This window comes from Delphinus delphis, chromosome 20 (assembly GCF_949987515.2).
Source record: "Delphinus delphis chromosome 20, mDelDel1.2, whole genome shotgun sequence".
Lineage (NCBI taxonomy): Eukaryota > Metazoa > Chordata > Mammalia > Artiodactyla > Delphinidae > Delphinus > Delphinus delphis.
In genome coordinates, this window is record NC_082702.1 from 1,387,912 (window position 1) to 1,409,371 (window position 21,460).

General features: G+C 44.2%; 1 protein-coding gene across 1 annotated transcript in view; it reads right to left on the reverse strand.

Annotated features, from left to right (window-relative positions):
- The window catches only part of LOC132416936 (zinc finger protein 551-like), a 41,781-nt gene extending 24,886 nt beyond the window's left edge, over positions 1-16,895 (reverse strand). The window contains exons 1-3 of the mRNA XM_060000574.1: positions 16,762-16,895; positions 13,673-13,799; positions 10,418-11,775 (exon numbers count right to left, since the gene is read on the reverse strand). Of these exons, the coding sequence (XP_059856557.1) occupies positions 10,418-11,775; positions 13,673-13,799; positions 16,762-16,794 (1,518 nt within the window). The 5' untranslated portion in view covers positions 16,795-16,895. The remainder of the gene's footprint in view (positions 1-10,417; positions 11,776-13,672; positions 13,800-16,761) is intronic.
- Between the last annotated feature and the right edge of the window lie 4,565 nt (positions 16,896-21,460).

The window sequence follows — 21,460 nt, forward strand, 5'->3', positions numbered from 1 at the left end:
GAGGGGTCTAACTAGGCTGGAGAGGAGACTTTCGTTACTTCTCAGAGTGGCTGTAGGGAGACTTATGGGGAGTGTTGTCTGCAAGTAATCACTAAAAGTTTTCAGAAACACTATTTCAGACCCCATTAAGCATGTTCCCAGACGGTAAAAGTAATATTATAAGTGTTCCCAAAGTCTACAGATACATACTGGGCATATAACCTGAGAAAACCATAATTCAAAAAGAATCATGTGGGCTTCCCTGGTGGCGCAGTGGTTGAGAGTCCGCCTGATGATGCAGGGGACACGGGTTTGTGCCCCGGTCCAGGAAGATCCCACATGCTGCAGAGCGGCTAGGCCCGTGAGCCATGGCCTCTGAGCCTGCGCGTTCGGAGCCTGTGCTCCGCAACGGGAGAGGCCACAGAGTGAGAGGCCCGCGTACGGCTAAAAAAAAAAAAAAAAAAAAAAAGAATCATGTACCACAATGTTCATTGCAGCTCTATTTACAATAGCCAGGACATGGAAGCAACCTAAATGTCCATCGACAGATGAATGGATAAAGAAGATGTGGCATATATATACAATGGAATATTACTCAGCCATAAAAAGAAATGAAAACTGAGTTATTTGTAGTGAGGTGGATGGACCCAGAGTCTGTCACACAGAATGAAGTAAGTCAGAAAGAGAAAAATAAATACCATATGCTAACACATATATATGGAATCTAAAAAAAAAAAAAAAAAGGTTCTGAAGAACCTAGGGGCAGGACAGGAATAAAGACGCAGATGTAGAGAATGAACTTGAGGACAAGGGGAGGCGGAAGGGTAAGATGGGATGAAGTGAGAGAGTGCATGGACTTATATATAATACCAAATGCAAAATAGATAGCTAGTGGGAAGCAGCCGCATAGCACAGAGGGATCAGCTCTGTGCTTTGTGTGACCACCACCTAGAGGGGTGGGATGGGGGGGCTGGGAGGGAGACGCAAGAGGGAGAAGATAATGGGGATATATGTATAGCTCATTCACTTTGTTATAAAGCAGAAACTAACACACCATTGTCAAGCAATTATACTCCAATGAAGAGTCTACAGATACAAATGGACAAACAATTCCATAAAGTCATTTGGACATAAAATATGTACATTGTTAGTGCCAACTAAAGAATGCTGCTAGCCATCTGGATCTATAAGGATTGAGTCATTAGCCACTGCAGTCACTGATCCCCAGCACACGCTGAAGAAAGATCAGGGCAGAGATAAGGAATGAGGCACTCTGTGCTCTGGGAAAACTGGCAGAACAGGCTTTCAGAAAGTTACATTTTTTGAGGAGAAATTTTTTATGAACCTGGATTCTTGCATCTTCCCATACTTAGAAAAACACCAAAACCATTAACTAAAATTCCTCGTGACTAGAGGCATGTGAGATCTTAGTTCCCTGACCAGGGATGGAACCTGCACCTCCTGCACTGGAAGTGCAGAGTCTTAACAACTGGGCTGCCAGGGAAGTCCCCTGACCTCCCTTTTCTCTTCAGAACAGTTTCTCAGAGCTATCAGAGAGGCTGTCTCCTGGGCGGTAGTTCTCAGTAAGATACTGAATAAACTTGATTCACAGCTTTTATTTATTGTTCTTTACATGCACGTAACCAATGCAGGGGATATAGGTTCGAGCCCTGCTCCGGGAAGATCCCACATGCTGCGGAGCAACTGAGCCCCTGCGCCACAACTACTGAAGCCCACGCGCCTTAGAACCCGTGCTCCACAACGAGAAACCACTGCAATCAGAAGCCCACGCACCGCAACAAAAGGCAGCCCCTGCTCTCTGAAACTAGAGAAAGCCTGTGTGCAGGAACGAAGACCCAACGCAGCCTCAATAAATAAATGTCTTTAAAAATAAAAAAAATAAATAATAATAATAAAAGAAAGGAAGAAATGCAATACATGTCCTGCATCCAATTTGTGCCTTAGGAGAGGCAGTCCATGGGCATTGCCGGGTTGAAGATTTTAGTGTAAGGGGTGAAGTCAACTCCAACTTTGAGGTCTTGGGTTGGGACAACGTCATTTGAACTGTTATCATCTGAGGTGATGTCATCTCCAGCAACAAGCTCCTGGGTCAGGATGATGTTGTCTGGGATGTTGGATGGGACTGTCCATTCTAAGAGGGTACCTGCTTGAGTTGATGTGGACCTCAGCATTTGCCATGTTTAGTTGAAACAATGGCTTCCTTGGAGGGTTGGAGCTTCTTGAAAATTGATAAAAGTACTCAGACCAGAAGCAGAAAAATCAAGTCACAAGAATGGTGTGTAGCTGCACTTGACAGGTTTTTGGTTTATTTGTGGAGGAAGTTTAGGTTTAAATTATAACTCTGAAGTGAAAAAGGAATGTCCTGGCAAGGCCTCATATTGTGGCGTTAATACAGGTTGAGACGTGTGATTTTGATTTAACTGTGAGACAAGAGATTCCTAGAGGTTCTTGCTATTTTTACCAAGGGGACAATTTTTAAGTATTGACCCAACAGTTTATAATAAATGTGGAGATGTGGCCATTGTGAGCCAGGTCATCCCATGCTAAGATTCTTGCCTGAAGTTTGCCCAAGGGTGTTGTCCCTTGGGTCCTGTGCTTTATCAGGGATGTCCTGGCTAAAGGATGGAAAGAAGCAACATTTCACTGAGCTCCACCATGTCTGATGGTTGGCAGTGCTGTTCATCTTCCACTGCAGTTCACTCAGTTAATCCCAAGGGGCTCTCCAGGTAGGCAAGGGGCCTGAATGGAGGTGACCTTCCAGCACCATGGAATCTGGCATGTAACTAAAGACAGAGGATGCCACCACTCCTACAGGTGGAATATGCCAGAGGTTCCAGGTTTGTTTCCAGGCTGTTTTAATCTACGGAGGCCTCAGTAGCTGTGCTGAGCTTGGACTGTGTTGTTTCCATGACTCAAAGTATGGTGGGCAGCTGAATACAGAGAGTCACAGGCTCAGGGTCTGTGAGAGCCTCTATTTCCAGAAGACACAGGAGGTAGACAGTCATCGGTGTTTTTTTTTTTTTTTTTTTTCAGTATGCGGGCCTCTCACTGTTGTGGCCTCTCCCATTGCAGTGCACAGGCTCCGGACGCGCAGGCTCAGCGGCCATGGCTCACGGGTCTAGCCACTCCGTGACATGTGGGATCTTCCTGGACAGGGGCACGAGCCCGTGTTCCCTGTATCGGCAGGCAGACTGTCAACCACTTCACCACCAAGGAAGCCCCATTGGTGGTTTTAATGGCAGACAGCATGGGCAGAGAAGGCCAGCTTCTTGTATCAGAAGCCCTTGGTCAACTTACAGCCATCATGTGTCCAGACTCCAGCAGGTTTAAGGAGAAACGGCCAAATCCTCTATGGTAGAGTTTCTGAGGGCACTATCAGGAATGCCTGCTGATTTTAATTTGGAAGTAAAATTTGTAATGACGAATATGTTGGAGTAGCCAGAAAAATGTGTATTGTATCCCTCTTAAGATAGAAACAAACTGCAGTAGAGGCTATTGAAACAGGCACTGAACAGAACATGTCAGCCAAATCTATAGAGCAAAAAATATTCACCCGTTATTGATTGAACAGAATCAGTAAATTTTACTGGGTATTGGATATGGAACCTTGATGAACAGGACCATAGCATTAAGGTTGTAGTAATCTATCAAGTGGTGCTCATTTTTTTCAGATTTAAGAACAAGCAAAATTGGACTGTAAATGGAGAGGCAGTGGGGTATAATCACCATTTTATTACACATAAGTTTTAATCCTTGAAGGTCCTGTTTTGACTTACATGGGGTCACATTTATCAAGCCAATTTGTAAATGTCAAAGTCTTGATTTTAATCCATTTCTATTGTGCCAAAGCATCTATGCCCAATATGGAATTATCTGAAATAAATGGGTACTGTGACTATGGGAGACTGAGACAAGGTTATGTCAGGGAGGGAGAAATTTCCCCCTCTACTCCTCTTGAGTTCCTGTGGCTGGACTAATAATAAAATTGACACAAGGGACTTCCCTGGCCGTCTAATGGTTAAGACTCTGTGCTTCCACTGCAAGGGGCATGGGTTAGATCCCTGGTCCAGGAACTAAGATCCCGAATGCCGTGCAGTGTGGTCAAAAAAAAAAAAAAAACAAAACCTGACACAAGACAGATTAACAGGACAAAAAGGAACACTTTAAATCATGTGCACTGAGGTCTCATAGGAACATGTCTCTTCCGTCAGTGTTTTTGTTCTAATCCCAAGTGTGAAATGTGAAACAAAATGGAGTCACTTATGTCAAGGCTTTTAAAATGGTGCTGGGGGACTTCTCTAGTGGCTCAGTGGTTAAGAATCCACGTGCCAATGCAAGGGACACGGGTTCGATCCCTGGACCAGGAAGATCTCACACGCCATGAAGCCACTAAGCCTGTGCACCACAGCTACTGAGCCTGCAAGCCACAACTACTGAAGCCCACACACCTAGAGCCTGTGCTCCGCAACAAGACAAGCCACCTCAATGAGAAGCCCGTGCACCACAACGAAGAGTAGCCCCCCCCTTGCCGCAACTAGAGAAAGCCTTTGCACAGAAACGAAGACCCAACAAGCCAAAAATAAATAAATATATTTACATATATATTTAAAAATGGTTGATGATAAATTTGATGTTATGTATTTTTTACTACAATACAAAGAAAATAATCTTTAAAAAAATACAGATAAGTCTTTAAAAGTAGAGAAACTAGGACTTCCCTGGTGGTGCAGTGGTTAAGAATCCGCCTGCCAATGCAGGGGACACGGGTTCGAGCCCTGGTCCAGGAGGATCCCACATGCTGCGGAGCAACTAAGCGCATGTGCCATAACTACTGAGCCTGTGCTCTAGAGCCTGTGAGCCACAACTACTGAGCCTGGGTGCCTAGAGCTCATGCTCCACAACAAGAGAAGCCACTGTAATGAGAAGCCCAAGCACCACAATGAAGAGTAGCCCCCACTCGCTGCAACTAGAGAAAGCCCGCGCACAGCAACGAAGACCCAATGCAGCCAAATATAAAAATTAATTTTTAAAAAAAAGTACTTGTAACGTCCAGCAAAACCCATCAAAAACATAAATTAATTAATTAATTAAGTAATTTTAAAAAGTGGAGAAACTATCCCAGCTGCAGGGATAAAGTTGCAGACATCAGAGTCAGAGATATGGCGGTATGATAAGGGCGTTTGATGGTTTTGAGATAACAGCTTTGTGCTAGGACGGGAGAGGAACCGTAGGAGCTAAGGACAGTACACGTCTGACAGCCAGTAACCTTAGTCCTGACTCAGCAAGATGGAAAGGTCAGAGCTGTCAGTCACAAAAAAAACCTCTTTGAAGAAACTGGGACTTCGCAGATACCCTCAACATAAGCAGAGAGCATCTAGGGAGTTGAGAGTCCACAGTCCTACAACCACATAGAATTGAACTCTGCCAACAACCCAACCAAGCAAGAATCTGGTTCCCCAGAGCCTCCAGAAAGGAACACAACCTGCCAGCATGCAGGAATACCTGGAGCCCCAGGGACTGGGGGAGAGCTCTTCCTCTGGGTGACTGCATTAGTGTCCAGATGACTCCTTTCCACACTTGCATGGATGCTACCCCTGCAGTTACTGTCCTGGCATCAAACATCAATTTGATTCTTCTGACTCCAATTAAACATTATCCCTAAGTTATTGATGTGATGGTTTCTACTAACCTGGACTGGGTGATTATCCTCCTCACTCAGATGAAAGTTGGGATCCTGGGAAACTCCTCACTTCTTTGTTTTTTTACTTTCACTTCGCTCACTGGAAGAAGTCTCACACCCAGAGACCAAATCCTCAACCACCTTGTCCTAGCCAACTGCTTAGTTCTTTTCTCCAAAGGGATCCCTCATGAAATGACAGTGTTTGGACTGAAATATTTCCTGGTCGTTGCTGGATATAAACTTGTGTTCTATTTTCATAGAGTAGCCAGAGGGGTTTCCCTCAGCATTACCCGCCTCCTTGGTGGCTTCCAAACATTAAAGCTTTGCCCCAGTAGCACTAATTGGATGGAGCTCAAAATTAGAATCTCAAACTACATTGGCTTCTGCTGTTCCTTTTGCTGGATCCTGACTCTCCTAGTAAATACACATATTGCTATAAAGGTGCATGGCCCAAGCAATGCCAAAAGTTTAAGTTTGGGGCTTCCCTGGTGGCGCTGTGGTTGAGAGTCCGCCTGCTGATGCAGGGGATACGGGTTCGTGCCCTGGTCCGGGAAGATCCCACAAGCCGCCAAGCGGCTGGGCCCGTGAGCCATGGCCATTGAGCCTGCGTGTTCGGAGCCTGTGCTCTGCAACAGGAGAGGCCACAACAGTGAGAGGCCCACATACTGCAAAAAAAAAAAAAAAAAAAAAAAAAAAATATATATATATATATATATATATATATATATATATATATATATGTAAGTTTGAAAAAAGTATATAAATACTGTTCTGGGCCCACTCCCGATAGACGTACAAGCTCTTAGCTTTTGACATGCCTTCCTCATTAAGCTTAATCATTTCTAGCTTCTGATTTAAAGTGAAAGACATGAAGTGATTCTAACCTTTCACTGGAACACTGGAGGTTATTGTAGGGTTATTAGTTGGCCTAATTTCAATATTGTTGTGTCTCAGGGAATAGGGAGGCCAAGGAGAGAGAGAAAGACAGGGTAATGGCCAATCAATGGAGCAGTCAGAACGCACATTTATCGATTAAGTTCACCATCTTACAGGCGTACAGCTCATGGTGCTCCAAAACAATTACAATAGTAACATCACAAAAACAAAAAACAAAGTAACAAAAAAAACCAGCTGGGAATTCTCTGGCAGTCCAGGGGTTAGTACTCTGTGCTTTCACTGCTGAGGGCCCGGGTTCAATGCCTGGCCGGAGAACTAAGATGTCACAAGCTGCATGGCACAGACAAAAAAAATTTAAAAAGTAACATCAAAGATAACTAATCACAGATCTCATAAGAAGTATAATAATAATGAAAAAGTTTGAAAACTTGTGAGAATTACATGTGACACAAAGAAACAAAATGAGGAAATGCTGTTTGAAAAATGGTGCTGATAGATTTGCTCAGTGCAGTTTTGCCACTAAACTTCAATTTATTAAAAACAAATACAGTATCTGTGAAGCACAATAAAACAAGATACATCTGTAGTCTGCCTTAAAAAACAAATATATTTTTGAGAAAATTGATAAAATTCAACACTGATAAATATTTATCACATTTTAAAATATTTTTATTTTGTGTGAGAAAGTTATTGTCATTATGGAAATACTCTTACATTTTAGAAAAGCATTCTCAAGAAACTATGCATTAAACGACACAATCTCTGGGTTTTAAGTAAAAGAACCCACTAATGTGCATGAGAGATGAAATGCGAATGACTATAAATAATGACAGAAGATTGGGAATCCATAAGACAGTCTTTTCTACTTTTGTATATATTTGAAAATAGCAATTACAAACAGTAGACTATATCCTGTATCAGAAATCTTATAAGTTGAAAAGCACAAATTTAAAAAGGGCGTAAGGAAATTTTACGCATCAAACCATCAAAATTGACATTTTTAATATATACATAAATCAATTATATATCAATTAAACTCTTTTAAGTTACAAATATTGAAACATCATCACTCTCTAATCATTTCTCTGTTTAGAATGATGTGATACTGCCAACTCTTCCCAACTCTATTCAGTGACATCAGGTTGGTAGTTTGAAATTGTTCATGGTATTTATACCAAAGAAACTGGCAAACACTACAAACCAAGGCTTGATTTATAGTATTACTGAATGCAGTATATTGAATGTCTACACTTAGAAAAGTGATGGAGAATATGTTAATAATGCTGATGAAACTTAAATGTTTGGTATAGGTGTCCATACACTGTGCATTCCATCAAAAAAAAAAAGTAAAAAATAACAAAATATTCTTCCAGTATTCAACAATGATTCCATGCAGCAAAGAAGTCACTCACATCATTGAAGAATAAGTAAAATACCAACATGTCTTTGTTGTTTGTCTTATTGTAACTAAAAAGCAAATAGCCAAATTCACAAAATAGAAAATAGGACAAAGAAAAGAATAGACATCTTACTAAAGAAGATATACAGCAAACACATGAAATAATGCTAAACGTTGTAAATCCTTAGGGAAATGCAATTAAAACCAGTGGATTACCTCTACACACTTATTTTAAAAGGGTAAAATTAAAAAGTAACCTTACCAGGTATTGACAATGGTGTGAAGGAATTGGAAGTCTCACACACTGCTGGTGGGAATGCAAAAAAACACAAACATTTTAGATTACAGTTTGGCAATTTCTTAAAAAGTTATACTATTCACCTACCCCATGACTGAGGTACTGCACTGAGTTATTAATACAAGAAAAATGAAACATATCCATATAAGTAATTGTAAACTAATGTTCATATCAGCTTTTATTTATAAAAGCTAAACACTGGAAATAACTGAAATACCCATAAACAGATGAATGTATGAACATAGTCAATTATACATGGAAGAGAAAGCTTCCATTTCTAAGCATTCTTAGAAATAAGAATGTTCATGTCAGTACAATGAATTATTCTCAAAGTAATTATGTAGCATCAATGAAGCCAGAAAAAAAAAGTAAACACTTTATGATCAATCATAACATTCTAGAAAATGCAATCTATTGTAAAGGAATGTAAATAAATGGTTGTCTGTATGGCCAGGGAGAGCAAGGAGACTAGAAAAGGGCATGAGGAAAATATGCTGGTGACAGAGAGCTCATTATCATGATAATAATAATGGTTTCACAAGTGTATACATGTGAAAACTTATCAAATTGTACACTTTAAATATGTACAACATTTCTATGCCCATTATACCATCATGCAGGTTTAAAAAGTGGTTCATAATAAAAATCTAAATATACCACTCTTCAGAAAATTACTCCACTACCTCATTCCTCATGCCTTGAGGGGCAGCCTCTCCTCAGGGACAGGAAATACTGGCAAACAGTGAAGGCCATTTCCGGCTGAGTCAAGAGGACTGCTGGTTGGGTCACAAAAACCACATGCCTGGACCACAGTATCTCACCATCCTTCTTCTGTTGCCTGTATAGCAATGGCCTTGAGGTCAACAGCTCAGAAAGGCTAGAGGAATCCCCCAAAACCCTTATTTTGTCTGCCAATGACTTCACAACATAAACATACCTGGAGGTCCTGAGATTTCTGGACACACTCATCCTGCAGTCATTGTCAGTTGAACATTTGTGGATGTACCTTTAGAAGTGGTACGTTCCACGTAGCTTGCTGCAGTCTCCTCCACTCCCTAGTAACCAGTGTTTCTGTACCAATTGTGGTCTTCCCTGCCCCTGCAGCCTTACAACTATGGACACTAGCCTGTGGAATTCCAGGTATCAGGGTATATATGGTTGCTTTGGAGGAGAACTGGGGTTAAGATTTCCCTCAGTAGTGCTGGCCATTGTGTGTTATCCCCTGTGGGCAAGAAAAAAAAGAATCCATGTTGTCTCCAGAAGCACTAGAATGCACAGAACTCTCGTATCCAGGCAAAAAATTATAACAAAGTATTCTTTCCTAGGAGGCCTTGGCAGCAATGCAAACTAGGCCAAAATGAAAGCCTTATATTTGGCCATCATACCATGTCCTCTGAGGCACCCAAAGTTTGGATCTCCACAAAAGTCATTTATCCCTCAAGTTGACGGTCCTATTGTGCTTTCAAACTATTCCACACAGTGAAGAGCATTTCCAAAATTAAGGTGCTTAAACAAAAAGGTCTTTACTATTACACAAACCAGAGCAACGTGCAACAGGCAATTTCTGGTTGGGTGACTTGGAAGCTGGAAATATTCATCACAACTACCCGAGACCAACTGTGTCCCTGAAAAAGCTAGTTCTTCTCTGCAAGCTGCCAGCAGAACTCAGATAGCGTTCTCAGGGCCAACACAGGTCAGGTCCATGCCCTAACTTGTCAGAGAAAAGGGAATGAAGACTCCATAAGGGCTCAGGATATTCACGATTTCCTCCAACAAATGGGACAGCACAGAGGCCAGTTGCTCTGAGCATACTAGGCTTGTGACTGATGCCAACTGTGAGGGCCTGCCAGATGCTAGAGGTGAGATAGTTTCTGCCACAGAAACTGCCAGTGACCTTGGGCAGGTTACACATGCTTCCAACACATCTGTGAAATTTATGGTGAATCAATCCCTAGTCTGTGGATATCTCAACATGAGATTCGATTCATGCAGATGGTTCCTCACAGAGGCTTTCCTCCAACACAATGATGCTAAGTAAGAAAGAAGCACATTCATTGCATGTGCAAGACTTTTTCCAGTGTGAACTCTTTGGTGTTGACCGACGTTAAATTTGCAGGTAAAGGATTTCCTATACTCATTGCACATGAGCTCTCCTGTGTCGAAGGAGACCAGAGCTCTGAGTAAAGGATCTCCCACATTCACTGCAATCAAAAGGTCTTGCTCCAGTGTGCACCGTCTGGTGTCGAATGAGGTGGGTTTTGCGGCTAAAGGATTTCCCACATTCACTGCACTCATAAGGCCTTTCTCCTGTGTGAACTCTCTGGTGCTGAATGAGGACAGATTTCTGGCTAAAGGCTTTCCCACATCCACTGCACTCATAAGGCTTTTCTCCAGTGTGAACTCTTTGGTGTTGAATGAGGACAGATTTCTCACTAAAAGATTTTCCGCATTCGCTGCACTCATAAGGCCTAACTCCAGTGTGAGCTCTCCAGTGTCGAACGAGGTGGGTTTTACAGTTAAAGGCTTTCCCACATTCACTGCACTCATAAGGCCTTGCTCTAGTGTGAGCTCTCTTGTGTCGAAGGAGGCCAGAACTTTGGCTAAACGATTTTCCACATTGATCACATTTATAAGGCCTTTCATTAGTGTGAACTCTCTGGTGTTTAATGAGGATGGATTTCTGGATAAAAGATTTCCTACATTCACTGCACTCATAAGGCTTTTCTCCAGTATGAACTCTTTGGTGTTGAATGAGGTCAGATTTCTGGCTAAAAGACCTCCCACATTCACTGCACTCATAAGGCTTTGCTCCTGTGTGAACCCTCCAGTGTCGAATGAGGTGGGTTTTACGGCTAAAGAATTTCCCACATTCACTGCACTCATAAGGCCTTTCTCCAACGTGAATTTGCTGGTGCTGAACAAATCTGTATTTGCATTTGCTACACTCATCAAGACCTTCTCCAGTGCAGACTCTCTGGTGGTGAAGTATATGAGTGTTGCCAAAAACTTCCCTGCATTCAATCCACTTGTTATGACTTTTTCCATTGTTTAAGGCCTCCCCAGACTCAATGCTGCTGTGTGGCTTCTCACTGTTGGGAGTGGCCTGGTGCTGATGAAGCCCCAAGGTAGCTAGGAAGTCTTTTCCATCCTCCCCACAGGGGAAGGGCTTCCCTGACACATGGAGTCTGCAGCTCGTCACAATCGAGGACCTGTCCACATCCATTTTAAGGTTTTTCTCTCCATTGTCATGCTCCTGATACTGGTGAAGGCTTGCATTCAACCAGAAGCTGCTGGACCCCCCACCAGAGTATGGTTTCTGCCCAAGATATGCTGCCTGGAGCTCAGTCAGCTGCAAAATGTCTTTCAAGACTGAGACACACTTCTCACAGGGATGAGTCTTCTGGTTTGATGGAACTGACTGAGAAGTCCTGACCTGTGACTCTCCTCCAGAAACACTCTGCTCAGAAGGGATCTCCTCATCCTCTGCTCCACACTGACAATCTGAAAGCAGAGGAATGCTAATAAAGTGCTAATGAATCCATGGGAATGTTTTCAGGATGAGGCACTAATTTGAAGGGAGGGCTGCTCTGCAGTACTGGGCCTCTAAAGTTCACAGAAGGGGGGTAACTTTCCAGGACAAAGGGCACAAATACAGGGTGTAAAACATGGAGGAGAGGCAGTATCACTTACTCCTTCCTCTGCCAACAGCCTTCAGCTAGATCTTGTCAGCTGGGAACATGTCCATACTATGCAGAAAGATGACTGTGTCCAGGCCCAGGGAAATACAATTGGAACTGTGTAGCTGGTGTTCAAGGACTATTTAAGAATGTGTGCACACCTCACAACACTTTACAGGCATATGTCATTATCATGGCACTTTGCTGTATTGCCCTTTGCAGATACTGCATTCTGGTTTTTTTCTTTACAAATTGAAGGTTTGTGGCAACCTTACATCCAGCAAGTCTATCGGTGCCATTTTACTAACAGCATTTGCTCACTTTGTATCTCTGTGTCACATTCTGATAATTCTCACAATCTTTCAAACTTTTCCATTATTATTATATTTGTTACGGTGATCTGTGATCAGTGATCTTTGATGTTACTACTATGACTCACTGAAGGTTCAGACAATGGTTAGGATTTTTTAGCAAAAAAGTACTTTCAAATTAAGGTAAGTATATTGATTCTTAGGCATAATTCTACTGCACTTAATACACTAAAGTATAATATAAATATAACTTCTATATGCAGTGGGAAACAAAAAAATTCACGTGACTCACTGTATTGCAGTGGTCTGGAACTGAACCCACATCTCCAAGGTGTCTGGATAAGCGTAAGTCACTGTGGGAGAAACTACAGATGGTGCAGTGGAGAGGGACATGATGCATACAGCTCTGAAAGGTGGGGACAGTCAGAAACTGGAAATGACAAATCAGAAAAGTGTCAAGTATGCAGAAGAAAGTGTAGAAATAATTTGCCTCAAGTGGCACTTGCACCAAAACACTGGTGGATACAGGGTAGGTTCCCGGTATGACTAAACACAGCCTCATTTTCATGCCCTCCCCTCGCCCCCCCTCCAGTTGCCAGTCACCAGGACCAGGTCTCCTCTGAGACCAACTTACCATGTTCACCCTGTAAAGTAATCAGGGCTCTCCCCACACACCCCCTGTTCTGTAACTACGTGAGACTGGAACGAAACAAGTCCTTAGGGAAAGACAGGACATGTGAGTGGTCAGCACTGACTCAGAGCAACTCAGGAAACAGCAGACCCCGGGAAAGGAAAGACTATTACAACAAAATCCCAAAACAGGGTCTTTCAAGAAAAGCTTATATATAAATAGTGCCAATGACAATACCTGCAATCCTGATATAGGCAGTCACAAGGAAGTCTTAAAATTAAGTTCTCATCACAAGGAAAAAAAATGTGTAACTCTATATGGTGATAGATGTTAACTAGACTTACTATTGTGAGCATTTTGCAATATATACAAATACCAAATCATTATGTAATACACCTGAAACTAATATGTCCTATGCCAATTACATCTCAAAAAAAAGAGGAAAGGGGAAGAATCTGGGACACAAGGTACCATAGATCTGGACACAGTCATCTAGCCAAGGAGAGGACAAGAAATGTGAGCTCTATTAGGCTGACTGCCAGACTGACTCCCAGACACTTCCCTGCATTCCTCGGGGTATCAGACGTTGGGGCTGCTTGAGGAGTACAGTGCTTGGGGCAGTGTACACAGCTCAGCACTGACATCCACAGCACATATGCCAGGTAAGTGGGGAAGTTAGCAGAGACAATGGTCTAGCCATGGAATGGAGAGAGCTGCCTCTTGGATGGGGGAAAGACAGAGGACAGTTGAGGACACTGGGAGGAATATGAAGGCCTTACCCAGGGATGTTGTAAGTTCAAAGTTCTCCAGCATCACATCATGGTACAGGAACCTCTGTGCCTCATCAAGGAGCCCCCACTCCTCCTGGGAGAAGTAAATGGCCACGTCTTCAAAGGTCACACAGGCCTGCCATGATGGGTACAGTTTGTTCCATGATCAGCTTCTCTCACAGGACCCTAAGTTCTTCCACCCACCCACTCATACCCTGATCACTGCCCCCCGCCACTTCCTCATCTCAGAGGAGATACCAGGCCCTGGTGTCATTGATGTGAACACTCTTCTCATGGTCCCTTTGATTACCCTGTCCACCCACAGCACCAGGCAGGTGGACAGACAGATGATATCTATGCTCTGGGCCTGGCACACAGGGAAGGACTACCTCTTACAAGGCAATTCTCCTAGGATGTCCCAGATCATGCCTCCGAGACATAACCAAGGGTGTGGGCTCACATTTTAACCTTATGTCCTCAGTGCCAGGGCCCTCAGGCCATCAGCTCACACTCCCTTTCCACATCACTCTTTGTACAACGTCTCTCTCAGTCACCACCTCTTTCTTGCCCTGCAACACAGGCATCTGCCTCTCCTTCCTACGTGTCATGGAACACATGGCATATAGAGTGCTCAGCAAATTCAAGCAGGATCCAACTACCCAGACCTCCATTGGTCCCCACTGCCATTGGCAGTCCTGCCTGACTCTGCTCCTTGCTTCAACCTCAGCCACCCAGAACCACTTGTGCATCTCATACAGTCATGTCCCTCTTCCACATGAGCTACACTTGATGTGCTCTCCCGTCACAGACTTCCTCTCCTTTCCTAACCATCCTTCAAAATAGAGTCCCAGACACTTTCCACCCCAGGTCCAGTGACTCTCCCAGATGACCACTTGTGCCCCTTAAACTAAGCCACCAACCTGACTAAAACCCCCCAGAAACAGAAGGTCACAGCAAAACCCTGGTGAGCCCATAGAGCAGTGAATAAGCAGTAGACCTGGCCTCACTGTCAATCTTGCCTCAACTGCTCCTTTGCCATCATTTCTGTCTCATGTGCACTCATCCCTCAGAAATCTAAATCACCTAGTAGCTCATCCTCTTTCCCACACTGTTCCCATGACCACTTATCTCCTTCACCTATGTTTGTGATGACTATCATCCTCCACCTTGGTGCCCAAGGACAAGGCCCAGCCCTCAGACCCCACTCTCCCCTTCCTGGGCTATTATTAACACTATCATGACCAAGACTATTGCCACTAAATGTGACCCACAGTGTTATGGACTGAATGTATGCATCCCCCCAAAATTTGTTATGTTGAAGCCTTAACCCCAAATGTGATGGTAGTTGGAGGCATGGCCTTTGGGAAGTAATCAGGTTTAGATTAGGTTGTAAGAAGGAACCCTTATAAGAGGAAGACAGGCATCTCTTGCTCTGTCCACCTCCTTGTACCAAGAAAAGTCTACGTGAGGATACAGGGAGAAGGGAACCATCTGCAAGATGGGAACAGAGTCCCCCACCAGGAATCCAACCTGCCAATACCTTGATTTTGGATTCCCAGCTTCTAGAACTGTGAGAAATAAAAAGTATTCTATTCTAGCCGTCTAAGCCAAGACACACAGCTCCACCCTGGTCCACATACTATCCACCACCTTCTTCAGGTGTCTGTCCTGAAACCCTCCCCAGAGACCTAGACCTGTGTGTCCAGCTGCCCACTTAATACCTCTACTGATTTGTTCTCTGAAACATCTCATACACTTAACATGACCAAAACAAAACCCCTAATACTGATTGAAAATTAATCCTGGGGCTTCCCTGGTGGCGCAGTGCTTAAGAATCTGCCTGTCGATGCAGGGGTTAGGGGTTTGATCCCTGGTCCGGGAAAATCCCACTTGCCACAGAGCAACAAAACCTGTGCACCACAACTACTGAGCCCGCGCACCACAACTGCTGAAGCCCGCGCACTCTAGGGCCCACGAGCTGCAACTACTGAAGCCCGTGTCCCTAGAGCCCATGCTCTGCAACAAGAGAAACCACCACGATGAGAAGCCCGCACACCGCAATGAAGAGTAGCCCCCCACTTGCCACAACTAGAGAAAACCCAGGCACAGCAACGAAGAGCCAACGCAGTCAAAAAAAAAAAAAAAGAAAAAAAAAGAAAATTAATCCTACTACCAAATTCCAGATCCCAACTGATGGAGCTTCCATCCCTCTGGCTTCTACACCCCAAAACCTTACGGTCATCCCTGACTTCTACTCTCACAAAATCAGAAAATCTGAGCAGATCTAATGAAAAAACTGAATTCAGAATTTTAATCATGTCTACCACCTCCAAGGTCACCACACTGGTCCACATCATCAAGACTCTCCTGGACTGGTTACAGTAGCGTCTTCCCTGGTTTTCCTACCACCTTCCTCACCCCCCGCCCCATTCGGTTCTCCATTCTGCAGTCACAGGAAGCCTGATAAGAGCTGGGTCAGATCATCTCCCTCCTCCGCTCCAAACCTCCCATTGTTCCCATCACCTGCAGAATAGACACTCAACTTCTCAGAGGGCCATTCCAGGCCTGACTCCTGCCCCCTTGCTCTCTGTTCTCATGAGAAACAAAGGAGACTTGAGATTCCCTTGAACTAGCTCAGTCTCCCTTGCAAGCACCTGCACATTCTGGTACCTATACGCGAGGCAACCAGTCTAACACTCTGAAGAGCTTCTGGAAAACTTCTGAAAGCCTAAATCAGGAGAGTCCTTTTCTGTTAACAAATGTCAATGCTCCCGGCCTCCTGAAAATGGCAGCCTGGCATTTCAAGCGCGACTCTGCCTCACCTTCTCTGTTCCCTGAACACACAAGGCAGATCTCGGAGTTCCCGAATCCTCCCGGCTCAACCCGACCTCCAAGCCTTTGCACCTGCCGGTCCCTCCGCCTGTGACCCTCTGCAACGCGTCGTCACACCGTCTGTCAGAAACAGGGCCCCACCCACGGCCGCCTCACCGTCCTGAATACCGGGGTCTGGGCTGCGGGCACGTGAGCCGGCGCCCCACACTCGAGGCTTTAGTGTCTTGTGGGGTGAGGGCAGTGAGGGCCGGAGGACGAGCGTTTACCTGAGGCGGGTTCCTCAGCGCCGCCGCCGCCATCGGACTGTGGACGGGGTGGGGAACGGCGGGAGAGGAGGGGGGACGCGGGCACAGTGGACCCTACCCCAGGCCTGGCGCAGACAGCGTCTCCTCTCCGACCTTCTCGGTCTCGACTCGCCGCTGTGGAACCTGAGACGGAGCGAACATACCCCAAGCACCTACAAAACGACCGCCACGAGGAGAATGCCGGAAGTCCTGCCCCTACGCGGTGCTCTCACAAGGAAGTGCCCTCCTTCTGAGCTTTAATTGGCTAATCGTCGAAGGCCCCCGGCGCAGCGTCCTCTGGGAAATGTAGTTCCAACAACTCTGGGACCGAGAGTGGAGCGCTGCTTACCTGGACCTCCCGGTAAAGTGGCCCGGTTAGAGCACCTGTGCAAAGATACCAGAACCCTGAGATAAAAGTTTGGGACATAGGCCTTTCTGTTTCAATCATCTTTAAGACTGTGGAGGCCCGCTTGGAACAGGACTTCTGAAAGGACAAATATGCCTGGAAGGCTGTGGTCCAAGGCCATTTTGCTGGCTATAAGCTCAGTCTCCGGAACCAGAGGGAGCATATAGCACTTAAAATTGAAGGAGTCTGGGACTTCCCTGGTGTTCTTAAAATTGAAGGGGTCTGGGACTTCCCTGGTGGCGCAGTGGTTGAGGGTCCGCCTGCCGGTGCGGTGGACACAGATTCGGTCCCTGGTCTGGGAGGATCCCACGTGCCGCGGAGGGGCTGGGCCCGTGCGCTGCAACTACTCAGCGTGCATGCCACGACTGCTGAAGCCCGTGCTCCTGGAGCCTGTGCTCCGCAGCAGGAGGGACCACCACAATGAGAAGCCAGAGAACCACAATGAAGAGTAGCCCCCGCTCACAGCAACTAGAGAAAGCCCGCGCGCAGCAACGAAGACCCAATGCAGCCAAAATTAAATATATAAATTTATATTAAAAAAAATTGAAGGGGTCTATGCTCAAAATGAAAGAGAATTCTAAATATCTAGGCAAGAGACGTGCTTACGTGTACAAAGCAAAGAAAACAAAGTAACTCCTGGTGGAAAACCGAACAAAACCAGAGTAACCTGGGGAAAGGTAGCTTGTGTTCACGGAGACAGTGGCATGGTTCGTGCCGAATTCCCAAAACAACCTTGCTGCCAAGGCCGTGGACACAGAATCTGTGTGATGCCATACACCTCAAGGATTTAAACTTATTGAAAAATGAATACATTAAAGTGTGGAAAAAAACAAAATGAAACAAATATTGAGGGGACACAAAATCTGATCTCTTTGATGAGAAGTGATTATCATTCTTACTGTTATAGCAGGGATTGCATGGGCATGAGGAGTTGAGATTATTCCAGAAAAAGTTGTGAAATGAAAATCACTGAAAGCCACTAATGATTATGTACTTATTTAAAGATAATGGCTGGATAGCTCTGGGAAAATATCAGTAGAGGATTAGAAAACAAAAGTTAAGATCTCAAAGAAAACTGAACAGGACACACTGGAGTCTGAGAAGAGACGGTTATCTGAGCAGTGGCTATGCTGAAACTTTGGCCACTCAGGATTTTGTTTTAGAAATGTGATTATTTTTTCATTCGTGAAAATATTAATACTTTGAAGTATAGCTTAAAAGGACTTTCAAAGTAGGCTTAACAGTAAAAAGCAAAAATGGATATGGAATCTAGGGTGTCATGTTTAATAAATTTTATTTTATTTTATTTATTTATTTTTCGGTCTTCATTACTGTGTGCGGACTTTCTCTAGTTGCCCAGAGCAAGGGCTACTCTTCATTGCGGTGCGCGGTCTTCTCATTGCGATGGCTTCTCTTGTTGTGGAGCACAGGCTCTAGGTGTGCAGGCTTCAGTAGTTGTGGCTCGCAGGCTCTAGAGTGCAGGCTCAGTAGTTGTGGAGCATGGGCTTAGTTGCTCCATAGCATGTGGGATCTTCCCGGACCAGTGATCAAACCCGTGTCTCCTGCATTGGCAGGCGGATTCTTAACCAGTGCCCGCCATGCAAGTCCCTAAGTTCTTTAATAAATGTTCAGTGAGCATCTACTGAGTTTCAGGCACTACTGTAGGTGCACAAGAAAAGTCAGAAAACAAGACAGACAAGCCTGTCCTTGTGAGTTTTCGACCATTTAAGGAACACAGACAGGAAACATGAAAGAAGTGCTAAATTAAAAGTACATTAGAATGAAAGAGAATAGGTGAAGATGTCCTCTTAGGGTCCTGGGACGCAGGTAAGTCTGGGTTGCAAGGTTGGGGCGGCATTTGGCCACAGTACTTTGAGGATAGCAGGAAGCCTCGGTGATGGTTACATTGTCCTGGACAGGTCCTGCTCCCTCAGGCCAGTCCCGAGATTGTCTCAGCAGTTGTGTGGTAAAGGGCTGGCACTGTTCTCAGCCAGAGTCCAGGGCTCACTCTGATGGCTTGACCCCCACACAGGACCCCTCTGCCAGCTTGGACAACTGGGAAAAGTGGAGAGTATGCCCCAAGTGTGACAGGTGGTAAAGGAATTGGACAAAGCTTAATGGCCTAGAAGTCACTCAAGAGGCAGGTGATGCTGAGGGAAACCCCTCTGCCCATTCAGTGTAAGTAGAACTTTACATCCAAAATCATACAGGCAATATTGCCATCCAAAAGCTGCTATTATCTGAGGGATTTCTTTGGAAGGAAAGCACCAAAGAGCTGGCCGTGACCAACTGATTAAGAATCAAGTCAATAGAGGGAGCTTCCCTGGTGGCCCAGTGGTTGAGAGTCTGCCTGCCGCCCCGGTCCGGGAAGATCCCACATGCCGCGGAGCGGCTGGGCCCGTGAGCCATGACCGCTGGGCCTGCGCGTCTGGAGCCTGTGCTCCGCAACGGGAGAGACCGCAACAGTGAGAGGCCCGCGTACAGCAAAAAAAAAAAAAAAAAAAAAAAAAAGACTTAAAAGATTTTTTCACAAGCACAGAACTATTTTTGCAGCATTTTTGGTAATAACCAAGATTGAATAAATCAGGGTGCATCCTCCTAAGAGAGCACTGGGCAGTTGTGGACATGAGGAGTAAGTTATTTCAACTATGCAGACCTAAACTGTCAGTAACTATCAGAATACTTTGTGCAGTTAGCTTTATTTTGGCAAGAAAGTGAATATAATTCATATAGTTTATGCATTTCTATATATTTATGCATTTATATCTTAATAATGGAAAAATAAAAACTGTATACAAGGAGCACCTGTGAGATGAGGAGAAGGAAGAGGACAGAGGAGAAAGGATGAAACTATAGCGCTCAGAATGTACTTGTTTTGTTTTTGTTTTAGAATTATGTAATTATAGCGTCTGAATAGATATAACAAAATAGTTTAAGATATAGTCACATAAATGAAAACAAAACTAAAATAAACCTGTGTAACAAACTTTGGATTTAACCAAAAAAGAGGAATTATTTCCAATGAAAACTAAAGTTAATATGACAGTGTTCTACATTAATAAATAAGAGAATGAAATAAAGATCAAACATTTCCATGATAATATTTTGAGTAAAAAATTTATTTAAATTTTGAAATTACATACATGTTGTTTCTAAAAACTTCTTAAAAGAAATGCCATATGGACAGATGTGCAAACAGGAAAAGGCAAAAACATAGTGTGCTCTTTTTCCTAGTTTTTTCCTAGTTCTGACCAAGTTTTTACTGTGTTACCAGGTCATCCAATCCAGATTGTTAGACCCATTCTTTTTTTAAGTTAAAAAAGTTTCAATTAAAACACTATGTGAGGAGTAACATCAGCAAAATGGTGGACTAGTAAGCTCCAAGCCCTCTTTCCCCCACAGAGATTAAAAACAAAACTGTCAACTGAGAATTCTATACCTGGCAAAACTCCCTTTAAAAAATGAGGGATGGACTTCCCTGGTGGCGCAGTCATTAAGAATCCGTCTGCCAATGCAGGAGACATGAGTTCGAGACCTGATCCGGGAAGATCCCACCTGCCGCAGAGCAACTAAGCCCATGTACCACAACTACCGAGCCGGCACGCCACGACTACTGAGCCTGCGCTCTAAAGCCTGTGAGCCACAACTACTGAGCCCGCTTGCCTAGAGCCCATACTCCGCAACAAGCTAAGCCACCACAATGAGAATCCCACACACGGTAACGTAGAGTAGCCCCTGCTCGCTACAACTAGAGAAAGCCCATGCACAGCAATAAAGACCCAATGCAACCAAAAATAAATAAATAAATAAACAAACAAACAAATTTATTTACTTAAAAAAAGAGCATATATGTATTTTAAAAAGAAAAAAAGGAGAGGGCTTCCCTGGGCATAGTCTTCACTTTTCCCAGTTGTCCACATGCCACAACTACTGAAGCCTGCGAACCTACAGCCCATGCTCCAGAACAAGAGAAGCCACCAGAATGAGAACCCCGGGCACCGCAATGAAGGGTAGCCCCCACTCGCCGCAACTAGAGAAAGCCGCGTGCAGCAACGAAGACCCAACGCAGCCAAAAATAAATATAAATTAATTTTTTTAAAAATGAGGGAGAAATAAAGACATTACCAGATAAACAAAAGCTGAAGGGAGCTCATTACCACTGGACAGGTAGGGATTTTTATGTTTTGTGCCCGACTATATCCCCAGTTTTAACACATACCTGCATTTGATGGTAACACATGACATATATGTCAAGTTTAAATATATATTCCAGGT